Raw genomic sequence first — 24262 nt, 5'->3', positions numbered from 1 at the left:
GAGCCTCATGGCAGAGCAGTCCTCCTGGGTTCCCTTACCCTACCAGAGACAACCCAGAAACTAATCCCACCCCCCATAAGACCCGAGACTGTGAGCCTCGTGGCAGAGAAGTTCTCCTGGGTTCCCTTACCCTACTGCTCTCCGCCCGGGCACCCCTTCCCAATAAAGTCTCTTGTGCTGTCAGCACGTGTGTCTCCTCGGACAATTCATTTCCAAGTGTTAGACAAGAGCCCACTGTCAGGCCCCAGATGGGGTCCCTGTTCACGCAACACCTCCACCTGCAATGACCATCTTCCCTGTACACTCCGCATCCTTCGGGGCCAGGTCTAGGACCCCTTCTTCCAGAAGTATCCTTCCTCAGAACTGCTGTCAGGCTCCCCCCACCATACTGTCGTGGCATCTCCCTCTCCTACTAGACTGTGAGCCCCTAACGCGCAGCTCTGGTCTCACTTGCCTCCATCCCCTCCATGACCGCTGGCTCAGGGCTGGCTCCCAGGGGTGCTGCTGAGTGACTACGCCCCCTGCACACCAACTACCCCTGCTACCCCTGCTGAGGCCCAGGCACCAGCAGGAAAACCTGAGTCTTCACACTGCACTCCCCCTCCCCTTTGACCCCAGTGGGCACTGAGACCTGCCCAAGGCCCACCTCCCCCCTCCCTTCCCTTCTGCCTCCTCCCACCCATCCTCGGCCAACCTCACATGTGAGTCCCCCAAGGTCTCCAAAGGAAAGGGAATGCTTTCTCTCAACCTCACAACAGCTCAGGGAAGGCACCATTATACCCAATCGATGGATGGGAAATGGAGGTCCAGACGGAGCCAGACCTAGAAGTCATGCCACGTGGCAGTGGCAGAGCCAGGACTCAGTTGGGGCCTCCAGACTCCCGTTCAATGCTGTGCATCATGGTGTCACATATCCCATGAACAAGGAACACCATGGGCAGTTGTGCCTGTGGGCTGCAGAGAGGGGACTCAGAAGAGCGGGGCTGGGTGGCAGGAGCACCCAGGGAACCCTCCCTCAGCAGGTGAGAGACACTGTGAAGACGGCACCGAGGCAAGAAGGGTGTTTGCAGAGATTCCTCAGGCCGTAGCAGGGAGCAGCAGAGGGAGGTGAGTGCTCAGCTACAGCCCCTCAAAGGCACCGTCCCAACTGAAATTACATTTTCCATTTTTCGTCTGATCCTCCAAACAGAAACATCTGTGACCCAGCCCCAGGCCCCAGTTATGAGTTCTTTCCTCTTTTCTCTGGCCTGTTGACAACCGTTTCATTTTCTCTTCCCCATTCTACTGAGGCTGGAAGCTTGAGAGAAGTTACTGTGTGCGCCTTGTTTGGAAATGACCATAAATCAGGCTTTTTTTTTTTTTTTTGGCTGAGATGGTTAGAGAACAGAGGAGGGAGAAGGGTAGGGGACAGACACAAGCAAAGGTAACAGGAGATTCTCTGAGGCCGAGGCATGCGTTACACTAGAGAGTGGAGATGGTCTGGGACCTGGGGTGGATTCCAATTAGGATGCTCTTCTCCAAAGTCTGGCAGTCTAGTTTTGTGCAATGTCACCATGGCAACAAAGCCAGGTGGCGGGAAGTCACCCTGCCCGTTCAGTGACCTTCCACTGGGCTGGGACAGCATGGGCCTAAGATCCAGGCCCTGCACCGCTCTTGACTCGGGGTGTGGCCTGGGGTCAGACCCCAACCCTAGAGAACCCTGTCCGTAGAAGGAAGGGCCATGTCAGATGTTGTCCAAGGGCCTTTCTGTGTATCCAAGCAAGCTGCCAGATGGCTAGGCATGTGGCGTGCCTCGTGCGGGTTAGTGTGAGTGTCAGAGGCTCTTACGGGGCAACAAGACCTGAGTCTGAGGGTAGGCAGTGCGTCTCTTCCTGGATTACAACAGAGTTGATTCTGAACTTGACTTCTGTCCATTTGTGAACTCTGAGAGCAAGACACAAGTCTCATCCAGCTGTTTCTTGCATAGAGTCAACTCCAGAAGTTTCATGAGGTTGGAGTGATGATGGAGAAATCCCACCTGCCCTCAAGTTGGTCTATGCTGCCGTGAGAGCTCACTGTCTTTCAGCAGGTGCTTGGACTCTAACTGGCCTTGGAAAGGACCTGAGCTCGGGCCATACCTGCTTTCTGTCGAGGCAGCAGGATCTATCCCCCAAGAGGCCGGGCCCCAGCTCTAGCGGGTCTCGCTGACCTTGAAGGCCACTTTCCCAAGTTTCTCCCTTTGAGCTGTTTGAGAATCTGGGATGAAAACAAGATGTAAAGCCTTTGTAATCCAACCCCTTGGAACAGGATTCCAGGAGGCTGGGCCTGCTGTTTCCCATTACAGTGGTATGTTATCTGATGGGTACACAGGGGGAAAAATCCCGCATTCCCTCTACTCACTCACCCACTCAGCTTTCCGGGAATGATGCTGGGAAAAGTCGTGCTATGTTAACTACCCAGAAGGACCCGTTAGGGTAGAGCAAGTGATGGGAGATGTTGAACTGGTCTCAGCAAAGTCCATACAGGGGTGCAGCACTCAGACCTGGGGGGGCGGGGGGCAGCCAGTGGAGCCAGGAAGGAAGTACCTCAGGGCCAGTGTGTCATAGCAGGCTAGACGCTGGAGGCTCAGCATCTCCCTTGACGTCTGACCCTCACCAGGCAGCCAGGGAGGGTGAGGGGGAGGTGGACACCACTCCCACCAGCCACCAGAGCATCAGTTCTCAAAGGGCTGCCCTAGAACAGCGGCACCTACAGCCTCTGGGAACTCGAGAAATGCAGATTCTCAGACCACATCCCAGGCAGACTGAATCAGAAACTCGGGGGTAGGGGTGGGGGGGTGCGGGATTTGTGTTTAACCACACCCCTCCAGGGGAGGCCCACTGAAGCCTGGGGACCACGCTCTAGAGCAAACCTTCTCTGTGAGGGAACAAACACAGACATGCTGGACCACTGATGCCCTCAGCCATCAGGGAGCTGTGTGGAGTCTGGGCCAACCAGGAGCCCCAGGCCAGCTGTCCCAAACCCTGTGTGGTGCCCACATATGATGATTTTCTATCTGTGACAAGCACTAAGGAGTTCTGCTGGAGGAGATGCCAGGACTCAGTCTGGCCCAGGCTGCTCCCGTGAGAGTGAGCAGGGACGGACAAGGGCGGGGCAGGGACTCAGCCTGGACCGCCTGCCCCAGGCCAAGGGCTCAGGGCAGCCTCTCCAGATCATTTCACATGCCATCATTTCACTGGTTCATTCCAGGGCTCGTGGCCCCACCCCAGAGCAGGGGTAGGTCCTGGGAGGAGACAGCTAACAGAAGAGGGAGAGGAGACTCAGGCCCACGTTCACACTTGGATATCTCTGGACTGACTAGAGCCCCAAGTCATTCTCAAGCACTTGTCAATCAGGGCTGAGCCTACAAAGCCCAATCCCTGGACCCCTGGGAGGCACCTGGTAAGCCGAGTTCTACAGCAGAAGCATTCTCAGGAAAGGAAGAGTTACTCCAGAGAGGGTCAGCGGAGAGGCTCGGGAAGTGGGCCACCAGGGGGGCTGCAGAGACAGACTCTCCTGAAGAGGCCTTCAGAGAAAGGGCCCAGGGGTTTGGAGGTGGGCAGAGCCTGTGTCCAGGGCGCAGTCCGGAGCCCCGCTGGGCAGACTCTCCTGCAGGAAGGATAACCGGTGGCCCCCCACCCAGTCCTGCAGGAGGCGCCAAGGTCTGTGTCACCTCCTTCCCCTGCTGCTGCCCATCTCTCATCACTCCGAATGAGTGGCCCTTTGTACATGAAAGGAAAGCGGGCTGCGTGTGCCTTTAATCCTCCCGACGAAAGAAACGCCGGCGCATGACCCCACAGGAATGCTCCACCCCAGCCCGGCGGGCAGGCAGGTGGACAGATGAGCAGATGGACGCATGAGTGGGGGACAAGGCAGATGTCCCCACACCTCCTCTATGTCCCTTCCTGTGTCTGTGGAGCCTACTTTCTCTCCTCAGCTCCATTAAGGGCTCACTGGCTTTTGGGTGGCTGGGCAGCAGCCCTAGGTGAGCCCCCTGGATCTCAGGCGGTCAGAGACACGGGACCCCAGACATGGCCCACGTCCTCCACCCCAACCGCCACCACTTCACAAACAGGAAAACAGAGGTTCCGCCCAAGGTCACTGGGAGTCGTGAGCGGCTGAGACAATAATAACCAGGGCTGTGCAAGGCGCTTGGTGATGTCCTGGGTACTCTTCATGACAGCTGTGTGAGCCAGGCCTGGCCAGCAACCCCACTTTACAGACGACAAAGTGAGGCACAGACAGAAGTCCAATGGCTCACTGACAGAAAGCGGCAAGGTCGGGATCCAAACTCTGGGACCCACGCTGGCAAGTTCTCCAGCTCCCCTGCTGGGATCCCGGTCTCCTCCCTCCCGGCCTGCCCCTCCCATGGCACCCTGAGGCCTCTGAGTCACAGCCCAGAGGCTCTGCGAAGGGTCAGCCTGAGCGCTGGCAATTCCCCCTGCCTCCCTGCCGCAGAGCCTCCCCAGCTCTGGGCCTGGCCAGAGAACTCCTGAGCCAAGGGAGCCCCCTGGCCTGATCCCCAGGCTCCCTAAGACCGAGGGTGGGGTGAGAGGACTGGAGGACACCCACTGCCTTGGCGGCTCCAGGGTGCCTCCACTGGGTGTTCAGAGGGCCCCACCTGCACCAGCAGAAGGCCCAGGGCCGCCCCTCGCCAGCGCAAAGGCGTTGCTGCTCCAGGAGGCCGTGTCTGAGCACGCCCTGGCCAGGCCAGGTCTTCCTCGCTTCCGATCCTAGTCAAGCGCCCCGCCACCCCACCCCCGACACCACCAGGTAACCCCACCTGTTCCTCTTCCTTGGGACCTAACAGTACTCACCAAATTTGGCAGCTGCTGCCTTGAATGAGGAGGGGTCTCAAGAGGCACCAACTCACCACCCCCACCACCTGACGCAGGGCATTTAACAAGCTGTCTGAAGACATGTCATCTCACAAATCACACGCTTCTCCCTGGGCTCTAGTGACCACAAAATGTCACATATGAACCAGCACCAAGCATTGAGTCTTTCCGGTCTGTAGGGGTCCTCCATTCCCCAGCACACACACCCCTCCTAGGGGGGGACAACCCAGAACCCATTCTCCTTCCTATAGGCCACCCCCCACCACTGCTGCACCCCACCCCCCACCCCTCCACCACCACTCAGGCAAGGCTCCGAAGTCAGAGATGCGCCTGACTCACTTGGTTCTGATGCAGAGCTCAAGGGGAGGGACGAGGCCGTTGTCTCTGTCCTCAGGGACGGTCTGGGTGGTGTCTGGGGAGGGAGGGAGAGAGAGAGGCACACGGTCATCAGCCAGGCCCGGGCTCACCTGAGGTCAGCATCAACAACCCTACTCCTCGGACCTGACTCCTCGGACCTGAGTCCTCGGGCAGCTACCGCTCTTCTCTCATTTGGACCCTCCCTGGTTCCTGCCCGTCAGCTCTGACCCAGATACCACAGAACCTACTCACTGGCTTCCCATCTCCAGTCTCTACCCCACCCTCCTGCTCCACTTCAGCTACCAGAATAGTTTTTTCCAAAAACATATCTCATCCCATCACTCCCCTTGCTCCAAAACTTTCCATAGCTCCCCTTTGCCTGGAGAATAAAAACCCAAACTTGCTGGCATGATGCTCTTTCCTATGTAGTCTCCCCCTCACCTCCCACCCTTTAAGCCCACCATTTCTCAAGGCCCAGTGCTGGCCCCCTCCTGCAGGAGGCACTGCTCTTACTTGCCCTCTGACCCCCCAGTCCCAGCAGTTGAGTCTGCATTGTTCTCTGCCTGCCCTGAGTGGGCGTGCTAAGGCCGGCGTCCCCGACCAGTCTGGAGGCTCCCCGGTCGCACAGGATGGGTGGGGAGGTGGCGCACCGACGGTCAGCCGGATCTGCTCCTGCTGGTTGGCCAGGCCGTCATAGTAGTATAGGTCGAAGAGCCGCTCAGCCCTCCAATCTCGCAGCAGCTCAAGCTGCTGGCTGAAGAGGACGCTGAAGTGGCTCTCGCTGCACACCACCCAGATGGGGAACCTCGGGGTCTTCAAGAAGCAGCCCACCTGGACAAGGGAGAGGGAGCAGATGGGGATACCCGATGCAATGTGCCACCCAGGGAAGCAGGTTGGCGCATCTTCTGTCCAAGCCCAGGCCTGGGCTGACCTCAGCGAGGCCCTGTGGGGGATCCCGGCCTGTGTATGCTGCTCACTGACACAGGGCTGTCCCTGCCCACTGAGCCCATCCCTCCCAGGGCCTTTGCCCCACAGACAGTCATAAGGAGATACCCCAGCCTGAAAGGCAGGTGTCACCCTCACCTCATCTCTGGTAGCAAGCTGGCATGTGGTGCTGCCCATCCTGCCACCGAAGGCCCCCACATGTCCAGCCCCTCTGCCCCCATCAATGACCTCCTAACCGGTTCTTCCTATACCCTCCCCTGCCCAGCCGCAGCCACACAGGGCCTCTCACCAGTCCTCAAACTAATCCAGCAGGGCAAGCCTCAGGCCTGCATCCTGTCCACGAGTACACCTCCCTTCTCCTTCAGGTCCTGCATCATCCGGACAACCCAGTCAGAGAGCACGCATCACGTCCCGCTTCTGGCTCCCGGGGTGAGGGTGGGAACTAGGTACCAAGTACCCACCCTCCTCTGCCACAGCGCATCCCTCTGCCCTACAACAGCGTGTCTGCCTGCCTCTTGCACGGACTATATACCCTTAGCAGCAGTGCGGGGAGTATCAGTCGACACAAGCAAACGTTTGATGACCGAAGGTCCTGGTGATTGAAATGGAACGTGAGCTAAGAATTCAGCTTGAAGAGAGGTGGGGCTGGAGCCAGGGGGAGAAGGGAAGGAGGGCCTCTGGGTGAGCATCAGTGGGTGATGCCAGGACAAATGTCCAGAGACCTTGAGGGAATGGCAGGCATCAGGGAAAAGCAGGGAAGGGGAGAATGATGGTGGAAGTTCCCAAGGAGGAAGTCCTTTGGAAAGTCCCCAGCAGAGGACCTTCATGGTAGAGGAATGCTGCGGGCAAGGCAGATGCCTGGGACCAACGTCAGGGCCCTCCTGTTGTTGGATCTGCAAAGGGGAGAGGCGGGGCCCGGCCCCCACCCCACTCAGATGCGTGGCTGGCCCACCCCTTGGTGGCCAGACTTGGACATGCTCTCTCCCTGTCACCTGTGATTCCCAACCTTGAGCCCTGGCTGCTTCAGTTCTGTACGTGCAGTGGGCCAGGCTTGATTCGGCCTAATCCCCACCAGCCCCGGGGAGATGTTTGCACGCTCAGGTATTTACAGCCGCAGCCTGTGGATTAAGGAAAGAATGGGAATTATTTTTCCAGTGGGGAGATAGGCATACTTTCTCCGGGGCCCGTCCCAGAAGACTGGGCCTCCCAAAGCCCACCTGGAGCTGGCATGTCTCGGCCAGAGAGGCTGTGCTCTGGGGAAATGCCTGCTTGTGAACCTTCGACAGAGGGTAGCAGGGTGAACTGCACGAAGTCTTCACTTTCTCATTATCCAAGCACCCTGCCCACTCCCTATTTGGCCCTCACCTCAGACCCCTGGGAACAGTAAAGTGTGACTACAGAGCTCCCTCCTTGGTGAGGGGGGTGGGGAATTCGTTGTCTTAAGGGACGTGGCTGGACGTGCCTAAAGTCCACTGCAAACCTGGCTTCCGTTCCAGTTAAAAGAGGCTTTTCTGGTGAGGGCATCACCTCGAACAGGGAGCCCTGCAGACTGGGAAGCCAGTGCTTGCTCACTGCAGGAAAAAGTGCCGTGCAGCCTGCCAGGAACCGGCGTCTGCAGAATCAGCCACCTTGAATTTTCCAGCAGAGGGACAAAAGGGCAGCTTGCCATCTAAGCAATGGTCAAAAGATTAAGGGCAAAAAAAGCTGCCCGGGGAATTTATAAATGAGTTTTCTCATTCAGGAGCCCCTTCCAATTGGGTGACTTTTTTCCAAAGATGAAATTCGCTTCCTGTGGATTCTAGGGTAGCTGACCAAAGGCCTGGGGCAAGGAAGGAGGGTGGGGGCACATTTCCCGTCCCCCGGCACGGCCCCAGTGGGTGAACGTGCAGCACAATCTTCAGGGATTACAGTTGACCCTTGAACAACGTGGGCTTGAACCGTGTGGGTCCACTCATACATAGGTATTTTTCAATAGTAACTACTACAGTGTTACATGGCCGGTTGACTCTGGATGCAGAAGAATGGCGGATATGGAGGCCCTATGACGAATTATATGCAGATTAACCCCTGAGTGGCTCAAGGGTCAACTTGTAGTTTTAAATGGATTCTTGCGTCTTTTGCAGGACAGAGGTATGTGAATGCCTCCAACCCATTCACGGACTGCCAGCTTTAAAGCCCTAATTCAAAAGGACCAACGTTTGACTTCAGGCAAAGTGACAGTCCGCCATCTCCAAGGATCGCATTCTTTCAACGGGACTTATACTTCAGTCCCAGGCATCAGTGGTGAAGGATCTCAGAACAGCCTTCCCTTGCGGGGCTACCCATGAATGAGGTGGAGACAGTAAACAAATAACCACACAGACACATTCGCACCACGTGTCACTGAATCTAAGACGCCGTCAGAGTCACCGTTAGTTGTGTGTCACTAAGAAAGAACGCAGGCTGGCGGTTAAAGCCGGACGCATCATCAACCGCCACTATACATCAAAATCTCAGAAGTGTTCAAGCGTGGGGCAAGTCTGCATCTCAAAAGCAATGAAATGGGATATGTAAAAGCAAGAGGAGGCCTGTGAAGCAAAGAATTAAGATTCTTGTGATGGAGAATGACAAGGTGGGCAGGGGACCACAAGAGGAGACCTCTACTGAGATAAGAGTGATGAGGTTAGGGAAGGCTTCCTCTTAGAAGTGACAGTGACATCAAAACACGAAGGGTGGGAAAAGCAGGGACAGGATGTAGGGCCTTATCGATCAAGGTCTGGACTACATAGTCTCTGTATTAGTTTGCTAGAGTTGCGTAACAAAGTTCCACAGACTGAGCAGCTCAAACAACAGAAATTAATTTTCTCACAATTCTGAAGGCTGGTGGTCCCAGGTCAAGATGTCAATGGGGTGGTCTCTTCTGAGGCCCCTCTCCTTGGCATGAAGATGGACAGCTTCTTCCCGTGTCTTCAAGTGGTCTGCCCTCAGCGTGTACCTGTGTCCCAACCTCTTCTTATAAGGACACTGGTCAGCTGGATTTGGGCCCAACCATCGGACTTCTTTCCCCTTTGCTACCTCTTTGATGGCCCTATCTCCAAGCATAGTCACATTCCAAGGTACTGCCAGCCAGGACTTCAACAAATCAATGCTGTGTTGAGGATCAGGGAGAAGACACGATTCAGCCCATAACAGTTTCAGAGGACTGGGAATCCATGGAAGGTTGTTAAGCAATGGAATAATGTGATCAATTAATCTACTCTTCTAAAGATCACACTGGCTTCAGAGAAGGAGCCCGATTGGAAGGAGGTGGGGACAGGAGCCAGAGCCCAGCTGGGCTGACACAGGTATTCAGACCAGCGAGGCTGGTGGCTCAGACAGGGGTGAAAGAGGACTTGAGAAACAACTTAGGGTGGGAGCCCCGTGACTTCTTGATGGACTGGATGCACTCTTGGCTCAAGTAACTGGGCAGATGGTGCTGTTTGTGGAGCTGGACAAAGGGGAGGAGGGTGGCAGATCTCTCCCTGCCAAGCTCAGTCTTTGCCCGGGTCCCTCCATGAAGGCAAGCAATGAACGTGACTTACAGATCGTGGGGAAGCCCTCAAGTGAAATTCCCTGTGCCGTGCTTTCCTCCCTGGCCTGTCAGTCCCCCATCGCCATGGCCACTGGGAGCCAGGAGGAGCTGGTCTTCCCAGTGCAGCCTAGCCTTCACATTGAGCCTGAGGATGGAGGGAGTAAGGGGAAGTCAGATGGGCCAGGCCAGTCCAGTTGTCATGGAGAACAAATTAGGTTCCACAGGACACAGCCAGACTGGAGTGGGAAGGGTACGGGCTCGTTACTTATGACAGGGGCGCATTTTTTGGCCCAGAGTTGCCTCTGCTTCTCCCAGGGCACGGGAGGAGTGTGGGTCACCTGACAGGACCTATCACCCCCCACAGACCCTCAAAGGGCCCAGAACTCGGGCTCCCAGCCAGAGGCTGCACCGAGAAGCCTGGGGATGGGCTGTGAGTGAAGGCAGGCCTGGCTTTGCCAGCTACATGAAAGAAAGGCTTCAGCCTTATCAGAACAGCTCTGCTGTGGACATCATTTCTAGGTTGCTCCAAATACCAGATCTTCCCCATAACAACATCTGGGCTGCCTGTTGGAAAAGACCAGGCCAGGCTGAGTGGGGGCCCTGGCTCTGGTTCCAGGTCTGGGCCTGCATGCTAAACCTCCTTGGATTCCTTCTGTTTGATGTGGCTAATCATGAGTTCTCTGGGGAACTCAGAACCAAAAGATGGAGGGTGGAGTTACAGGAGATGAAAGCACTCTGGTCAACTGCCAGGCCTCCACCTTCTCCTTCAGACGCCTGGTCCTCACAGAGCTCTGGGGAGAAGGAGAGAGGCCCAGGGTTCCTTCTTTAGCAAGGCCGCTGTCCCGAGGCAGAGGAGCAAACCACCCCTTGTTTCAGAGAGAGAGAGCACCCATCTCCAATCAAACAAACAGTGGGGGCTGGGGTGGGGGTGCCATGTAGATTTGAGGATTTGGATCATTGTAGGATCTGACTTTCTGCAATCAGCATTTTACTCCAAGGAAAGGATGACGCCCAACTGCTGTCCCTGTCAATTACCCCCAACAGACCAAAGGAAAAGAGTTTACATTTTGACCAACACCCTCCACCCAAAAGTGAGATCAGGGCTCCTAGTAAGCCTTGGGATTCTGTGAGCCTGGTCAAGATTACCTCTCAGCCCGTGGAATTTCGGCTGAATGCCTGCAGAGCCCACACAGGGTCCAAGGCTCAGGGTACCTGGTGCGTCTCATGGACCACGTGGCTGCAGTCCTGGGTGCTTTCCTGACATCAGCACATCTGAGAGTGAGTCACTCATTCTTTACTCCCCAAGTCTTTGGAACCCACGGGGTTGCTTCCTGTCTGTGCGGGTGGGGGGTCACCCTGAGAGGGGATCTGGGGATGGGACCACCCAAACAGTGGTGTTCAATGGAGACAGCACACTTGAACATGTGGTCACGCAGGAAGGCCATGATGAAATTGAGCTACCCCACATACCCATCCACCTGGCATGCTCTGAGCATCCCTTTGGCTCAGTCTCTGCATCCCTGGTTCTGGGGATATAAGATCTATGAGGCCTCATCCTGACCCTCCAAGAACCTCTGCGGGTCTGGTCATTGAAGAAAGACCTCCTGCTATTCCCTCAGGGCAACTCTTTCACGAAATCGACCACAGAACAATTCTTCCCTGAAAACAGGAAGACCGAGACTCAGAGAAGGCTTGGCAGCAGGCAGGGACAAGAACACAGGGCCCAGCGGTCCTCTGCCCATGCTGCCAGAGATAACTGTCACCCTACCCTCTGCCCAGCTTCACCTGGGGGTCACATCCTTTCTAAGACTCCAGCTATAGTGAGAGGGGAGGTAGAGGGACCAAAACGCTTGCAAACAGACTGAGACCTATTGCGATTGAACTGTGTCCCCTCAAAAAAAGATCTGCTGAAGTTCTAGCCCCCTGTACCTCAGCATGTGGCTTTATTGGGAAACAGGACTGCTATAGGTTACTTAGCTAGGATGAGGTTAGTGGAGTACAGTGGGCCCGCAATCCACATGACTGTCTGCTTAGAAGGAGAAGCTGAGGGAGGAGATGGCCGTGTGACACTGGAGGCAGAGACTGTAGTGACACCTCTACAAGCCAAGGATCACCAGGGATCGCTGGAAAATATCAAACACTATAAGGGACGAGGAAGGATTCTCCTTGTGGATTTCAGGAGGAGCATGGCCCTGTCAACACCTTGATTCTGGACTTGGATTAGGAGAACTTGTCCTCCAGAGCCATGAAACACCACATTCTGAGGTTTTAAGCCACCCGGCTTGTGACGCTTTGTTGAGACAGCTCTAGGAATCTAACATGGGGCCCAAGACCTCAGGTCCTGATCACTGGAGAAGACCCCCTGGCCCACAGACACACATGACAACTGTCGCCGTTCTGACGCACAGCCACGCTACAAATCCCCTGAAGTCCCTTTCCGGGTGTCTGCTGACTGTGGGTGTGAACCTTGGATGGCAGGGAAGCCGCACTTTTCCTGGAGCCTCTGTGATTGAGACTGGACCCCGGTCCCAGGACCTGGAGTTGAGCTCTCCTTCTCCCTCCTTCCTGAGGGTCCCAGGAGCTGGGCTCCTGGGTCTCTGGGCCCCGAGCTCTCTGAGGGTACCTGGCACACATTGTAGTGCTCAAAGAGGGACAGGAAGCCTATGTCGCTGCGTGTGGAGATGCCTTTGAGGAGCGTGACGTCCCCGTTCCCAGAATCCAGCTCCACCACGTCGTTGAAAACATTGGACACAGCCTTCCCGGTCAGGAGCAGATTGACAAGTTCCTGTTGGTGAGAGAAAGGGGAAAGGCTTGTCAAGGTGAAGCGGGGAACAAGAGAAAAAGGGAAGAGAAGGAAGGAAGAAAGCAAGGAGAGCGAGAGCCTGACATCAGAGGGGCCGCACCCAGCACTCCCCCGAGCCCTCTGGGAAGTTGCCAGCTCTGCTCATCAAAGCGACTCTGGGAACTCACCCGTCCGTACTCCACAGTCACTGAGCATCAGCTGCACCCAGGACCCCGTTGAGGGGCAGGGGGCGGTGTTCCTGATGGAGGGAAAGAGTGGCTCCTGACCTCCAGCGTCCGGGTCTAGAGTAGGGAGGATCAGGTATGGACCTGCATGCCTGAAGAACAATGTAGGAAGTGACCAGAGCTGTAAAAAATGTGTGCACAGAGCACTCATGGCCACACGGACGCGGGACCACATGACTGAGTCAGAGACGCTTTGTGGAGAAGCGACATTTGGGTGGGTCCTAAAGTGTTGGACTTTCTTTTCTTAATAAGCTTTTTAACTTTGAAATAATTTTAGAGAGTCAAAAGAAGTTGTAAAAATAGCACAGAGGGTTCCTGTGTACCCTTCGCCCAGCTTCCCCCACAGATAACATCTTACGTAACCAGAGCATGTTCTCAACGTCAGGAAGCTGACAATGGGGAGACACCAGAAACTCAGATTCAGGCTGTACTAGGATTTCATCAGTGAGGGCAGGGTCTTTCAGGGAGGAGGGCGAGGAGAGGCCAGTAGAGGCGGGGAGGTGGGGGCAGGCGGGCCCCGGCCTGGGCTCCTGCTCTGTCTCTGGCCCTGTCAGCAGCATGGCCTTGGGACTCAGCTCCTGCACACCTGACAACCCAGCGCACCTGCCAACCCCAGAACCACCAGAGTCGTGGAGCAATGACTCCCTGACCATCTCCCTCAGCCAGCGCCTCCTGTGCCAGGGTGGCTGCAAGGGCCTTCCCTGAGCAGAGCATCCAGGGCTCCAGCCTCCTGTTAGGAATGGGGAATCAGGCTCAGCGCTGGGAGAGGATTTGCCCAGGCCACACAGCCGCTTAGCGACAGAGCCAGACTCCCGCCCTCACTTTCCGGCTCCCTTTCTGGCGTCCCTTCCCTCTCCCCTCACTCGTTACCCTCAGGGGACCATCTGGCCATCCAGAGACACAAGATGAAGGGAACATTTAAGTATCTGCTGCACCACTAAGGAAGGTTGCATGAGCCCAGCCTCAGCGCTGGGGCAGGACCTTCTGTCTGACCTACCTCCTGCCAGGGCTGCTGCATGTCTGAGGCCAGCCCGCAGGAATCTCCCCAGTGGTGCGTGGGAACAGCTGTAAGAGCCCTTGCCCATCATCAACTCTGGAGGGCAGAGTTCACAGAAGTGTTTTCCCCTGAATTGTGAGAGCGATGCGCAGCTTAATAAATCTCTCCGTCAACACGTTTCCCTGGCCCAGAGGTAGTAAAAGAGGCCCCTCTGATGGCCGCAGAGGGGCCATTATTGAAGGGAGATGCCGAGGGGGCCTCATTGTGTTCTTGCAGAGGAAGCGAGAAGGAATTTGGAGGAAATGTCTGCTCTGAGATACTGCACCTTGGGGGCAGTGGCTGCCGAAGAAAGGCACAGCCTTCTCCAGACACATTCAAGTGTTCCCAAATGGTTTTCAAGGGGAAGAACAGGTCCTGACCCCCATGTGAGGGGTATCCCAAAACCTTCCTCAGAGCAGGAAGCCTTTTCAAAATGAGAAGCAGTGATAGGCTGCTCCCTGACCCTAGTCTCAAAACTCACACAGTGGCAAAGCCTAGTGATCACCTGGCTCCTCACCACTCAGTGTCATCCGTGGGCCAGCAGCATCGCCTTTCCTGGAAGCCTGTGACAAATTCAAAACCTCGGACCCCAGGCCAGGCCCGCCGAATCTGAGCCGACTCTTCAACAAGATTTTGCAGGATTCATGTGCACATCCAAGTTCAAAAAGCACTAACCTAGGGATTTCCCTGGTGGTCCAGTGGCTACGAATCCACCTTCCAATGTCGGAGGCTTAGGTTCAATCCCTGGTTGGGGAACTAAGATCCCACATGCCACAGGGCACCTAAGCTTATGCACCTTAACTAAAGAGCCTGTGTGCCACAAATGAGATCTGATGCAGCCAAATAAATACTTAAATACTTAAAAGAAGAAGAAGAAGACTGATCTAGTCCCAGTGTTTCACTCTACAAATGAGGAGACCAAGGTTCAGCGAGGGAAAGAAAATTGTCCCAGCCCATGCCACAAGTGAAACTGCCAACACGGCTCAGAATTCAGCCCAGGCTCTGTTCTATATCCTCTGTATGCTGCTTAAGTGACCTCCCCTGGGTCACATTGCTCTCTGCCTGCGTGGAGAAGCTCCCACAGGGAGGACAGGCACCCAGAGTGGGCTAGACCACTCCTGGTGGTCGCTCAGCCTGAAACCTTTCTCTGGGGGCTGGGCAACAGCCAACCTCACATCTCCTTGGGTGCCTGAGACAAACCACAGGCCCTGAACTAGCCCTTGCGTAGTGCCTAGGTATGTTTTCAGGACTGGCATGCGTGAGCCAGGACCCCTAGGACAGCTGGGTCCTTTGTGGGCCCAGCAGGCAGAGAAGCTCCACCTAGCCCAGTCTGTGCTACACACGCTGCCCCCAGAGGAGAACTGAGGGTCAGGTTTAACCATGGCCAGGCGGCCACTCAGGGAGGCCTTGCCTTGCAGAGAAAAGCTCAGGCAGAAGTCAGGTGTAGCATTTGGCTCCCAGTCCTGACGCCTGATGACAGGATCTTAAATTTATTTTTATTTATTTTTTGGCCGCACCTTGCTGCACGTGGAATCTTAGTTCCTCAACCAGGGATTAGAACCTGTGACTCTTGCAATGGAAGCGTGGATTCTCAACCACTGGACTTCCAGGGAAGTGCTTGCCATGATAGGATCTTAAACAGATCCTTTTCCTTGCATCATCGGGAGACTGGGAGGATTGAAGACAAGCAGTTGTGCTAAGGGAGCCCTGCTCTCCACAAGGCCCCTGGAGGGCCCCTCTGTGAAGATGCAGAGGGGAGGGTGGTCCTAAAGACAATATCCTGTACAAATGCAGGGGGCCAGGGCCGTCGTCGCCACAGCTGGACCTGGGCCCCTCGTCCATACCAGGGCTCTTGGCTGGGCAGTGCTTGGGTCTGTCTCTTTGGCACCTTCTGCAGCTCCAGGCACACATATTGGGCACAGCAAAGCCCAGAACCAGAAGCTAACCTGAATTCCGTTTCTAGGTCTCTGTGATGAGGAAGCCCAGCAGAACCTGAAAGCTGCTCGGGGAGAGCTAACAGGAGCAAAGACAGAAAGGAAGAGGAAAGGAAAGACGTGCTAGGCTGTCCCACACCCTACCACCCTCCCCACTGACCTGCGTGCAGTATCCGTGTGCTCCAATCAGGTGGCTGGTGGGGACGTCGAAGTCCTGGCGGACACTGGAGAGCAAGAAGAAAGGGCTGTTAGCACGTGTCTGCCTGACTCGGGCTGCCGGGCAAACCTCAAGGATGGCTGGGGCTCCCCTTGGGTTCCAGGCTGAGGCCCAGGACTCTGGCTTTGTCAGGAGCCCAAGTTTCTGAGCTCTGTGCCCACCCCGGGGCCAGAGCCTGGGACTCACTCTGCTCTGGGCAACGGCCTCCACTCTGGCTTCATCGGGCCCTTTGTGGACAACCAGAGGTTGGTGATAGATGCATGCCACAGCAGAAAGGGCCCTGGGTTTGGAATCCACGCCCTGCATTCACACTCTGTCAGTTACTGATAGTGGGGGCTGGACATCCCCAGCCCTGTCCTCAGTCTACAAGTCAGTTAAATAGGAGGAATGGCCCCGAATGCCTCCTTGAGTCCAAAAACAACAGCTACCGCCACCTGGGCACAAACTCTGTATCAGGCCGAGTATAATCATTGTTTCCTAAATCCTGAAAGAAAACCAAGGTTCCAAGAACTGACTTGCCCAGGACACTCAGCTTATGCGTGACGGCGCTGGAGGGGGATCTAGCTGCCAGTCTCAGTGGCCTGTGTTCCCCTCGCCCCACGTCACCCCTGTGGCTCCACCTTCAGAATGGGTGCGCCCGCAAAGGCACAAGGTGAAAAGCAGCTTTGCCAAAAGAAACCCATCAAATTGAAAGGAAGAGGTTTCCGGGACTGTATGCTACTGGGGGCCAGAACAACGCAGAGTCATGGCAGCAGTGGCCTTGTCACATGTGAGGTCGGCACTAGGAGGCGAGCCCCTTGCCCCTAAATCTCAAAACCATCGTAATGTATGCAAAGCTCACCATGAAGACAGTACTCCTTTTACCCCAAAGTAAATCCCTCAGGACACAAAGCACTGTTGCTCAACAGAGCTGTGGGATGGGTAGTAAGAAAGGAGCTCCCCGCCACAGACTGCACTTATAGAGGACAGCCTTTCAAACCTCCAGCCACTGGGGGAAATGGCAATTACTATATTTTATAGAATGGAAGGGCTTCCCAGGTGGCGGTAGTGGTAAAGAATCCACCTGCCAATGCAGGACACGTGAGAGATGTAGGTTTGATCCCTGGGTCAGGAAGATCCCCTGGAGTAGGAAATGCCAACCTGCTCTAGTATTCTTGCCTGGAAAATTCCATAGACAGAGGAGCCTGGCAGACTACAGTCCATGGGGCTGTAAAGAGTCAGACATGACTGAGCTTTTATAGACCTGGAAAGAAGCTCAGAGGTTAACACCGGGGGTAGGGGTGTTATGTGAGGCCAGGGAGCTGGCTCCCCCTATAGCTGCCCACCCAGCACGGGCCATGGCCTGGCCTGCCCCCTACATCCCCACCCCAAAGAGAGTGCCAAGAGGTAGCCCAGAGGTAGGAAGAGCCAAGTAACCATGACGTTTGTTTTTCCTTACAGTGGAAGAGAAGAAAAACCTGGCCTCGGTTTCATGCTTTATATCTAAGACCTGTCATAAGTCCATAAACCTAAAACATACACCCTGGTTCCACCTTAGACACCCCAGCTCCATGACTCCACGAGAGGAACCCTTTCTTGTGGTTTTTACTAACTGTGGTCAAACGGGATGGTCCATGGTCCACACAGCCCTGGGTTAGCACTGCAGGGCCCAGCCGAAAACCGCTGAGGTGGGGGTCCGTCGGAAGGGGCCTGGAGGCTGGCCCACCAGACGTGGCCCAGCAAGCCTGGAAGGAGCCAGCTGGGAGGACGGGGGGACAAATGGCCAAGGGTGGCGTGCAGCTGGTGCTGGCTCAGGCAGAAGAATTGATGGAAATACTCCTCGTGGCATACACAGGCATCTTCTGAAGGGAAGAAAATAAGCTCAGAGGGGCCCTGGGTAGACTGATAAGCATCGCTGGCCCCGAGCCGCCCCGAAGCTTTCAGAAGCAGTCTGATCTTCATAGTCTCACAGTCTCCTGTTCACCCAGCAGGGCTGAGCGCCTGCGTCAGCTGAGAGCAGAGGGACGGGCAGCGAGGACAATGGGAGGAAATGGTAATTGCATCCTTAGGTGCAAACATGATGGGAAATTTAGAAGTAGACTCAGATATTAAAAGGGAGGAACATCTGTATTTCATATCGGGGTGTTTGGGAGACGCCAAGGAGCAGCTTATGGCTTAAGAGATTTACAACTTTGGCAAATCTAGATGCCCAGACCTCCCTCAAGGGGAAATCCCTGGAGAGCTGAATGTGAGGAGTCTCGGAGCAAAGAAACAGCAGCTTCTGCTCTGCCCAGAGATGAGGCAATTCACATGGCAGGGCCAGCACCAGGCCTGAGTTCTAGCCCCCGTTCACTGTGGGGCCACAGACCTCCCCTCTCCGGGTCTCAGTCTCCCCTTTGGTAAGATGAGGGGCTTTGCGCAAGGCCAGGCAGTGTCCCAGGAGTAGGGGCTGAATCAGTTGGGGGGGGTGGTTGCTGCAGGGCTCTAGGGTCCCTACCTTCTGAGCTTCTGAGCTTCGAGTTGCAATGGGCCCTCCCCTAGGACTGACCACCATTCCAGTCTAATGAGCAGCTTATTACTTCCATGGTCCTCCTGGGGGCTAGACAACACTGGACCCAGGGGAGTTCTGCAGAGCCCAAGGACCCAGGCACCAGACTGGGTGACAGGAGCCAGGAGGAGTCAGGGCCTATGAAGTCTGTCTCCTGAGACTGTCCTGTACTGGGGACCCCCTCAAGGAACACGAACTTGCCTGGATTTTAGATTGCAGGAAGCACAAAGTGGTGGGAGCCTGAGCGGACCTGCCGAAGGCATGGAAACTTACGAGGAGGGGCTTGGCTCTAATTGCCCTGCCACCAACCTCCTCAGCATTCTGGAAGCCAAGGGCCAGAACCTGGATCAATGGTCTGGGGTAATGGCCCAACCCTGGGGGTGTCCAGGCCACCTGCTGACAGAGGAGGGGGCTCTGCCCAGGGTGTCAGCAAAAACGGTTTCTCCCAGCTCTGCCTATGTCGGGAGGTCCTGAGATGCTGCTCTGCACCAAGAAACAGAACAAAGAGGGCATCAGGGCTGGCACATTCCCCAGGGCCCAGCATTGTGCAGATGGGAGAATGAATGGCCAGAGAAAGGATGCAGCTGGCCCAGAGATAGTGACAGGTGCCAGCTCACTCTCAGGCTGAAGCTGGTCTGAGAGCTCCACTGGCTCTGTCCAATCCTCCCTCCAGCACAGGGCCTGGAGGGACAAAGGTTCTATCTCTGAGCAGCTTCCAGTGCACAAGCCTCGGACCTGCAGGGTCTGAGGTCTCTGACACTTTCAGGAACACCTGAAAGTCCTCCCTAAAGCCTTGGAGGCCAGCAGGCAAGAACCACCATTTCCGTGATGATGGGGTAACTGAGATACAGAAAGTGAAGAGACTTGGGGTCATACAGAGTCAGCAGGCCAGGACTGTGTCCCTGACCTAAAACCAACATCACACAGTGCAGCCTGAAACCCATGAGAGCAGTCAGCCCAGTCGGCCAGCTCCAGGCAGGCACGGGAGCCCTGCAACCCCACTGCTGGTCGCCACCCTCCCTGGCTGAGACACAGCTTATCCCTTCACTCTAAAGCCTACCCAACACACGAGTGAACGTGTGAATCTGGGCATTTTGTGCAGAAGTTTCTGAATAAGAAGGATACGCCCAAGTGGCCGAGAAATAGGGTTCTGGTCTACAGCCAAAATTCACCTAAAATCAGAATCCACGAGAGGCGGGGTCAGTGGGGTCCCGGCCTGGCTGGGTGACCTCGGGCAAGTCACTGCCTCGCTCTCAGCCTGTGTCTTCATTTATAAAACCAGAGGCCTGGAGCAGAAAGGTCTCCGGGGACCTTCCAGGATGTGAACAAGTGTGTCTGATCCACGACTCTGATATTTAAAACATCATGCCTAAAAATAGTTGGTAATTAACCAACTATTTTTAGCAGGAGGACCTCACCAGCCTCCTTCCCTCCACCTGACCTCTGGGGCGCCAGGCCCAGGGCACCCCCAGACCCCACTGGGCCAGCTCCTGCCTATCCCTCCCAGGAGAACTTCCCCCAGATAAGGCACCGTCCACTGCACTCCCGGCCACCTGCAGTGGCCTCCAGAAACCATCACCTATTGCGGGGACGTCTATTGACTCCTGAGGGCAACATCAACAGTGAAAGGACAGTTGTGGAACAACTAAGAGAACCTGGGCTCTCAACTCAGGGACGCTGGGATTACTGCCCTCTCTGAGCCTCAGTTTCCCCACCTGCAAAATGGGTATGAAGACACCTTTTTCTATTACAGAATTGCTGTGAGAACTGGATGAGATGAACTATATAAAGCACTTGACATTTGGGAAATGTCACTTCCTTTTTCCTATGATAACAGCCATAACAACAACAACAAAAAAAATAACAATGACTGAGCGGCCACGATTCCTGGAACTTCGACTATTCGTATCACGGCCAAGAACCCAGAATAGATGGAGGCTCCACTCCCAGTGACTGAACTGTGGCCATGGACATCTAAAAAGGATCTGGATGTGGTGGATACTGGCTGTTTTCTCAGGAAGGTTGACAGGGAATTGACAATGAGTCAGAACATCTGGGTGCCAGGTCCCCTCTGCCACCTGTGATGTGACCTTTGGTAAATTGTTTTCTCCCTGTGAGCCTTCAGTATGGCATCCTCTGACAGGGATAACAATAACCACCTCAAAGGGTTGTTGCGATAAGGGATGAGCCCATAAAAAAGACTTGCAAACCCCAGACAGCTCCCCAGATGGGAGGGAACAGGTGCTATTTCCATTCTGCCGGCAGGGGCCCTAAAGAGGAACGGGCTAGACAGGGACCCAGGAACAGGGCAAGGTACGGGGATGGAGAGAGAGGGACGGACCTAAATGAAGAAAGAGAAAACAGAGATGTCCAAGCCCTTCCCTCCCCATCCCTTTCCCCCCTCACCGCTCCTGGTCTGCCCCCCACGTGCCCACACCTTCCTTCCAACCACACCTGGAGGAACCATTCCCTGAAGACCTCTCAGCTGGCCGTCACCGCTTTATCCTTGCTGCCTGCCACGACCCTTCCAATGAAGCCCTCAAGCTCTGCTATATGTCATCTCCTCCATAAAGAGACACCTCCCATGATCCAGGAGAGAGATGCCCCATCTCTCTGTGGATACCCCCTTCCAAAGAGTGCCACCCCCATACCCACTGCTTTCTGGGTGCCAGCCTTGCTCCTCCAAGCAGCAAGGACTTGGAGGGTCAGGGTGACACTGTCCGTCCAGCCCCACAGCACCCAGAACTGGGCCCTAACCCTGCAGGTGCACAGCAGATGGACCCCAAATGATGTGAGCCTGCCCATATCCATCTTATGGAACAGCCTCTGCAAGTGGGGTCCTAGGCTGTGGTCAGAGGCAGGCGGAAACATGCTTCCCACCCAAGCAGCTGAAGCTATACTGGAACAGGAGATTCCTTCCAAAAGTAAATGGTCTCTTTCTCCTCCTGAGGCCAGTCCTCTCTACCCAGGCATCTGAGCAAGCCCTTCGTGGAACAAGCAGGTGTAGCCCTAGGGTCAGTGGGTAGGGCTGCTGGGTGCACTGGGCATCAAGAGACCCTCCCAGCTCTGCCACTAACCCTGGGGTGGTCTGGGCTTGGTCACCCTTCTCTGCATCCAGCCCCCGGGCTCTGTCTGTCTTCAGATGCAACCGCTGAAAGCACTCACTACCCCTCCTCCTTTGCTGTTGTTAGCAGTCGCTAGGTCTTGTCCAACTCTGTGACCCCATGGACAACAGCATGCCAGACTTCACTGTCCTTCACTATCTCCCGGAGCTTGCTCAAACTCATGTCCACTGAGTTGGTGATGCCATCTAACCATCTCGTCCTCTGCCATCCTCTTTTCCTTTTGCCTTCAAATATGGCCTCCACTGGAATTCAAATCCAGGTTAAAGGTGACCTGTTCATTGAGAAAGTTCCTCTCGTCCAGTCTCCCACCTATAGTCAAAAGAACTTGCCATGTTAGGAAGGAGGGCCATTAACCATTTTGCTTGGTCTCCGTGTCCCACCTGGAAGAGACAGGGGAGAGAGGCGAGGCTCCATTCAGGGTGGAGTCAGGGCATGCAGTCTGGGCGGTCCTGTGTGCACCTCCCTTCCTGGGCTCGGGTTTAGGGGGTGCAACAGGAGGGTGGAGGAGAACGCTGATGAGAATCTTGTCTATCCCTTCCCACCAGGACAGCACATCTGGGGCCACCAAGATCCTGTGATTCTCAACCAGAACAGCCCTCTGTTCAAATCCCTATGTCACCAGCCACCAGCCAGCCCAGCCGCCCTGAGCCAGACCGGAAGCTTCGCTGCTGCTTCTCTCCATCTCTGAGGGTGTCCTGCCGGGCCCAGATGTAACCCACCCCCAAGCTCAAGCCCCCTCCAGCTCTTGGATATGCCCCACACCTCAAGTTCCTCGCCATACAACCCATCCCTTCCTGATCCCTTCCCCAGCCAGTGTGGTGGGTCTGGGCAGGGGGAGGAGGGGTTGACCACCTTCGGGGGCAGCTCCCTGAGTTCACGTGCCCCACAATAGGTGCAGCCCAGGCCTGGCCACTATTAGGTATCAGAAGTGGGGACATGACACAGCTCCCTGTAGGCTGAGGGGTGCCAGTGAAAAGGCTCCCTGGAGCCCACCATGCAGGAGGCTCCCCTGGGAACATGGCAGAGACACAGGGAGGAAGAGTGAAGAGACAGAAGGGAGGACACGCAGTCCCAAAGACACTGTTTGGGTTTCTAGATCCAGCCACTCCCAAAGCCCTGGGTGTGACATGAATCAATTAATAGTGTTCTGCTTATGGTAAGAACTGCCTTTCTGTCACTTGCCTTTGCCTAACCGGCACTCATGGCTGGCCTTCAGTTCCAGGCTGTTTCACGGCATTGCTGTTTTCACTGTGTTGGAGACGGTTACAAAGAACACAGAGCCACATGGCGTGGGGGCTGCTCCACACCCTCAGTGCCTGGCTTGTGCTGCCCAAAAATTACTTCAGCAAATGACAAAGTACTGCCTCTTCTGAACTTTCAAGACTGCCCTTGGGCATCCAAAGTTGCCACTGTAATGAATGCCAAAGGTCTACTGAATGAAAAGGTTTTCTTCACAAGCCATCTCCCCCCACCCCCTGGGCCTAAGTCACCCAAGAGGCGTTGCCCGAGCCCTCCCTGTGCCGAGGGGCTGGCACACCCCTGCGCTGTGCTCTGTAGGCCTGGCATGGAGCTGACCTTGACCCCCCAACCCTGAGCATCTTTGGGGTTTCTGAGAATATGCTGGGGAAAGTTCTGGGCCAGGCGGTTTGGAAAGCAGGGGGGCTAGGCGAACATGAAAGCCTGCATGAGATTTACTGTAAGCAACTCGAGATCTTAGGAAAGAAAATAGATGGCTTGAAATCAAGCAGAAAAATAATAAAGCCTTCTGAAGGCTTTGCACTCAGCCTGGAGTAAACAAAACTCAAAGGCCAGCTTTGCTGCGGTTCTTTCAGCCTCTGGGGGTGAAGGGGGCAGGCTGCACCCTGCTGCATCTGTCTGTCCATGGTACCTTCACCCTGGCTCCACCCAGCACTGGGGACAGCCCACGGACACGAGGAAATGACTCTGGGGTGACAGCCCCCCCTGGGACTCAGACATGCATCTCAGAGCCTTGCTAGGAGGAGGGTCAGCTGTGCTCTCGGTCACACTCACACTTCCTCACACACACAATCAAGTTACCCTTCCCAGTCTCAGATACAATCACCCACACCCACATCATCTCACACCCGGGCCTCCAGACTCACTCATCTCTCATCCACACACATCCGGCCACACACGCACACAGACTCACACTATGTTTGTGAAGAACTTGGTGTGTTTCCCAGCCATCCCTGCTCCGCTTCTCCTGGCTGAAGAGCATATGATTTGAGAGACTTGTGCTCTCTTTTGGGTTACTGCATTATGCCCCATGTATATGATTTGAGAGACTTGCGCTCTCTTTTGGGTTACCCACTTTATGCCCCAGATCACCCTGAAATGGTATCAAAGGATTCAGCAAAGCTAAATCTGAACCCCAGAGCAGGGAGGCCCTTGGGTTTGCCTGGTCCTGTGGTTTTTAAGCAGTGTTTGCAGAACCGGGATTTCTGTAGAGAGGAGTCTCCAGGCAGCAAGGAGGACCCATCCCCCGTTTGCAGGACATCCCCATGGCCTGATCTACACCACAAGGCACCCAGCCAAGGCTGAGGGCAAGACAGGACAGCACAGGACAAGAGAGGCTCTGAGCACAGGTAGGATGGGACGGGACTAATCACAGCCGCCATCCAAGACCTTCCACCCTCTGGAGACCTGCCAGGCACACGACAGGCACTT

General features: G+C 55.4%; 1 protein-coding gene across 18 annotated transcripts in view; it reads right to left on the bottom strand.

Annotated features, from left to right (window-relative positions):
• Window positions 1-24262, bottom strand: part of MINDY4 (MINDY lysine 48 deubiquitinase 4) — a 118300-nt gene that overhangs the window by 6597 nt on the left and 87441 nt on the right. For 5 of the 18 annotated variants that reach the window (XR_015163202.1, XR_015163205.1, XR_015163207.1 and 2 more), the window contains 4 exons: window positions 15866-15929; window positions 12332-12493; window positions 5864-6044; window positions 5196-5268 (listed from right to left, as the gene is read on the bottom strand). Coding sequence is in view for 4 of the 18 variants with exons in the window: in XM_086398450.1 (XP_086254576.1) it covers window positions 5196-5268; window positions 5864-6044; window positions 12332-12493; window positions 15866-15929 (480 nt within the window). In the remaining 14 variants the exon portion in view is untranslated. Of the gene's footprint in view, window positions 1-5195; window positions 5269-5726; window positions 6045-7150; window positions 7277-9006; window positions 12494-12678; window positions 12828-15865; window positions 15930-24262 lie in introns of all 18 variants that reach the window. The other 13 variants (XR_015163208.1, XM_086398449.1, XM_086398451.1 and 10 more) reach the window with 7 other exon arrangements.

Source organism: Bos grunniens, chromosome 4 (assembly GCF_055505025.1).
Source record: "Bos grunniens cultivar Pamir isolate PY7600 chromosome 4, Bosgru_T2T1.0, whole genome shotgun sequence".
In the NCBI taxonomy this organism is placed as follows: Eukaryota; Metazoa; Chordata; class Mammalia; order Artiodactyla; family Bovidae; genus Bos; species Bos grunniens.
Note: the sequence above shows the minus strand (reverse complement) of the source record. Positions and strands in the feature narration are given on the sequence as shown.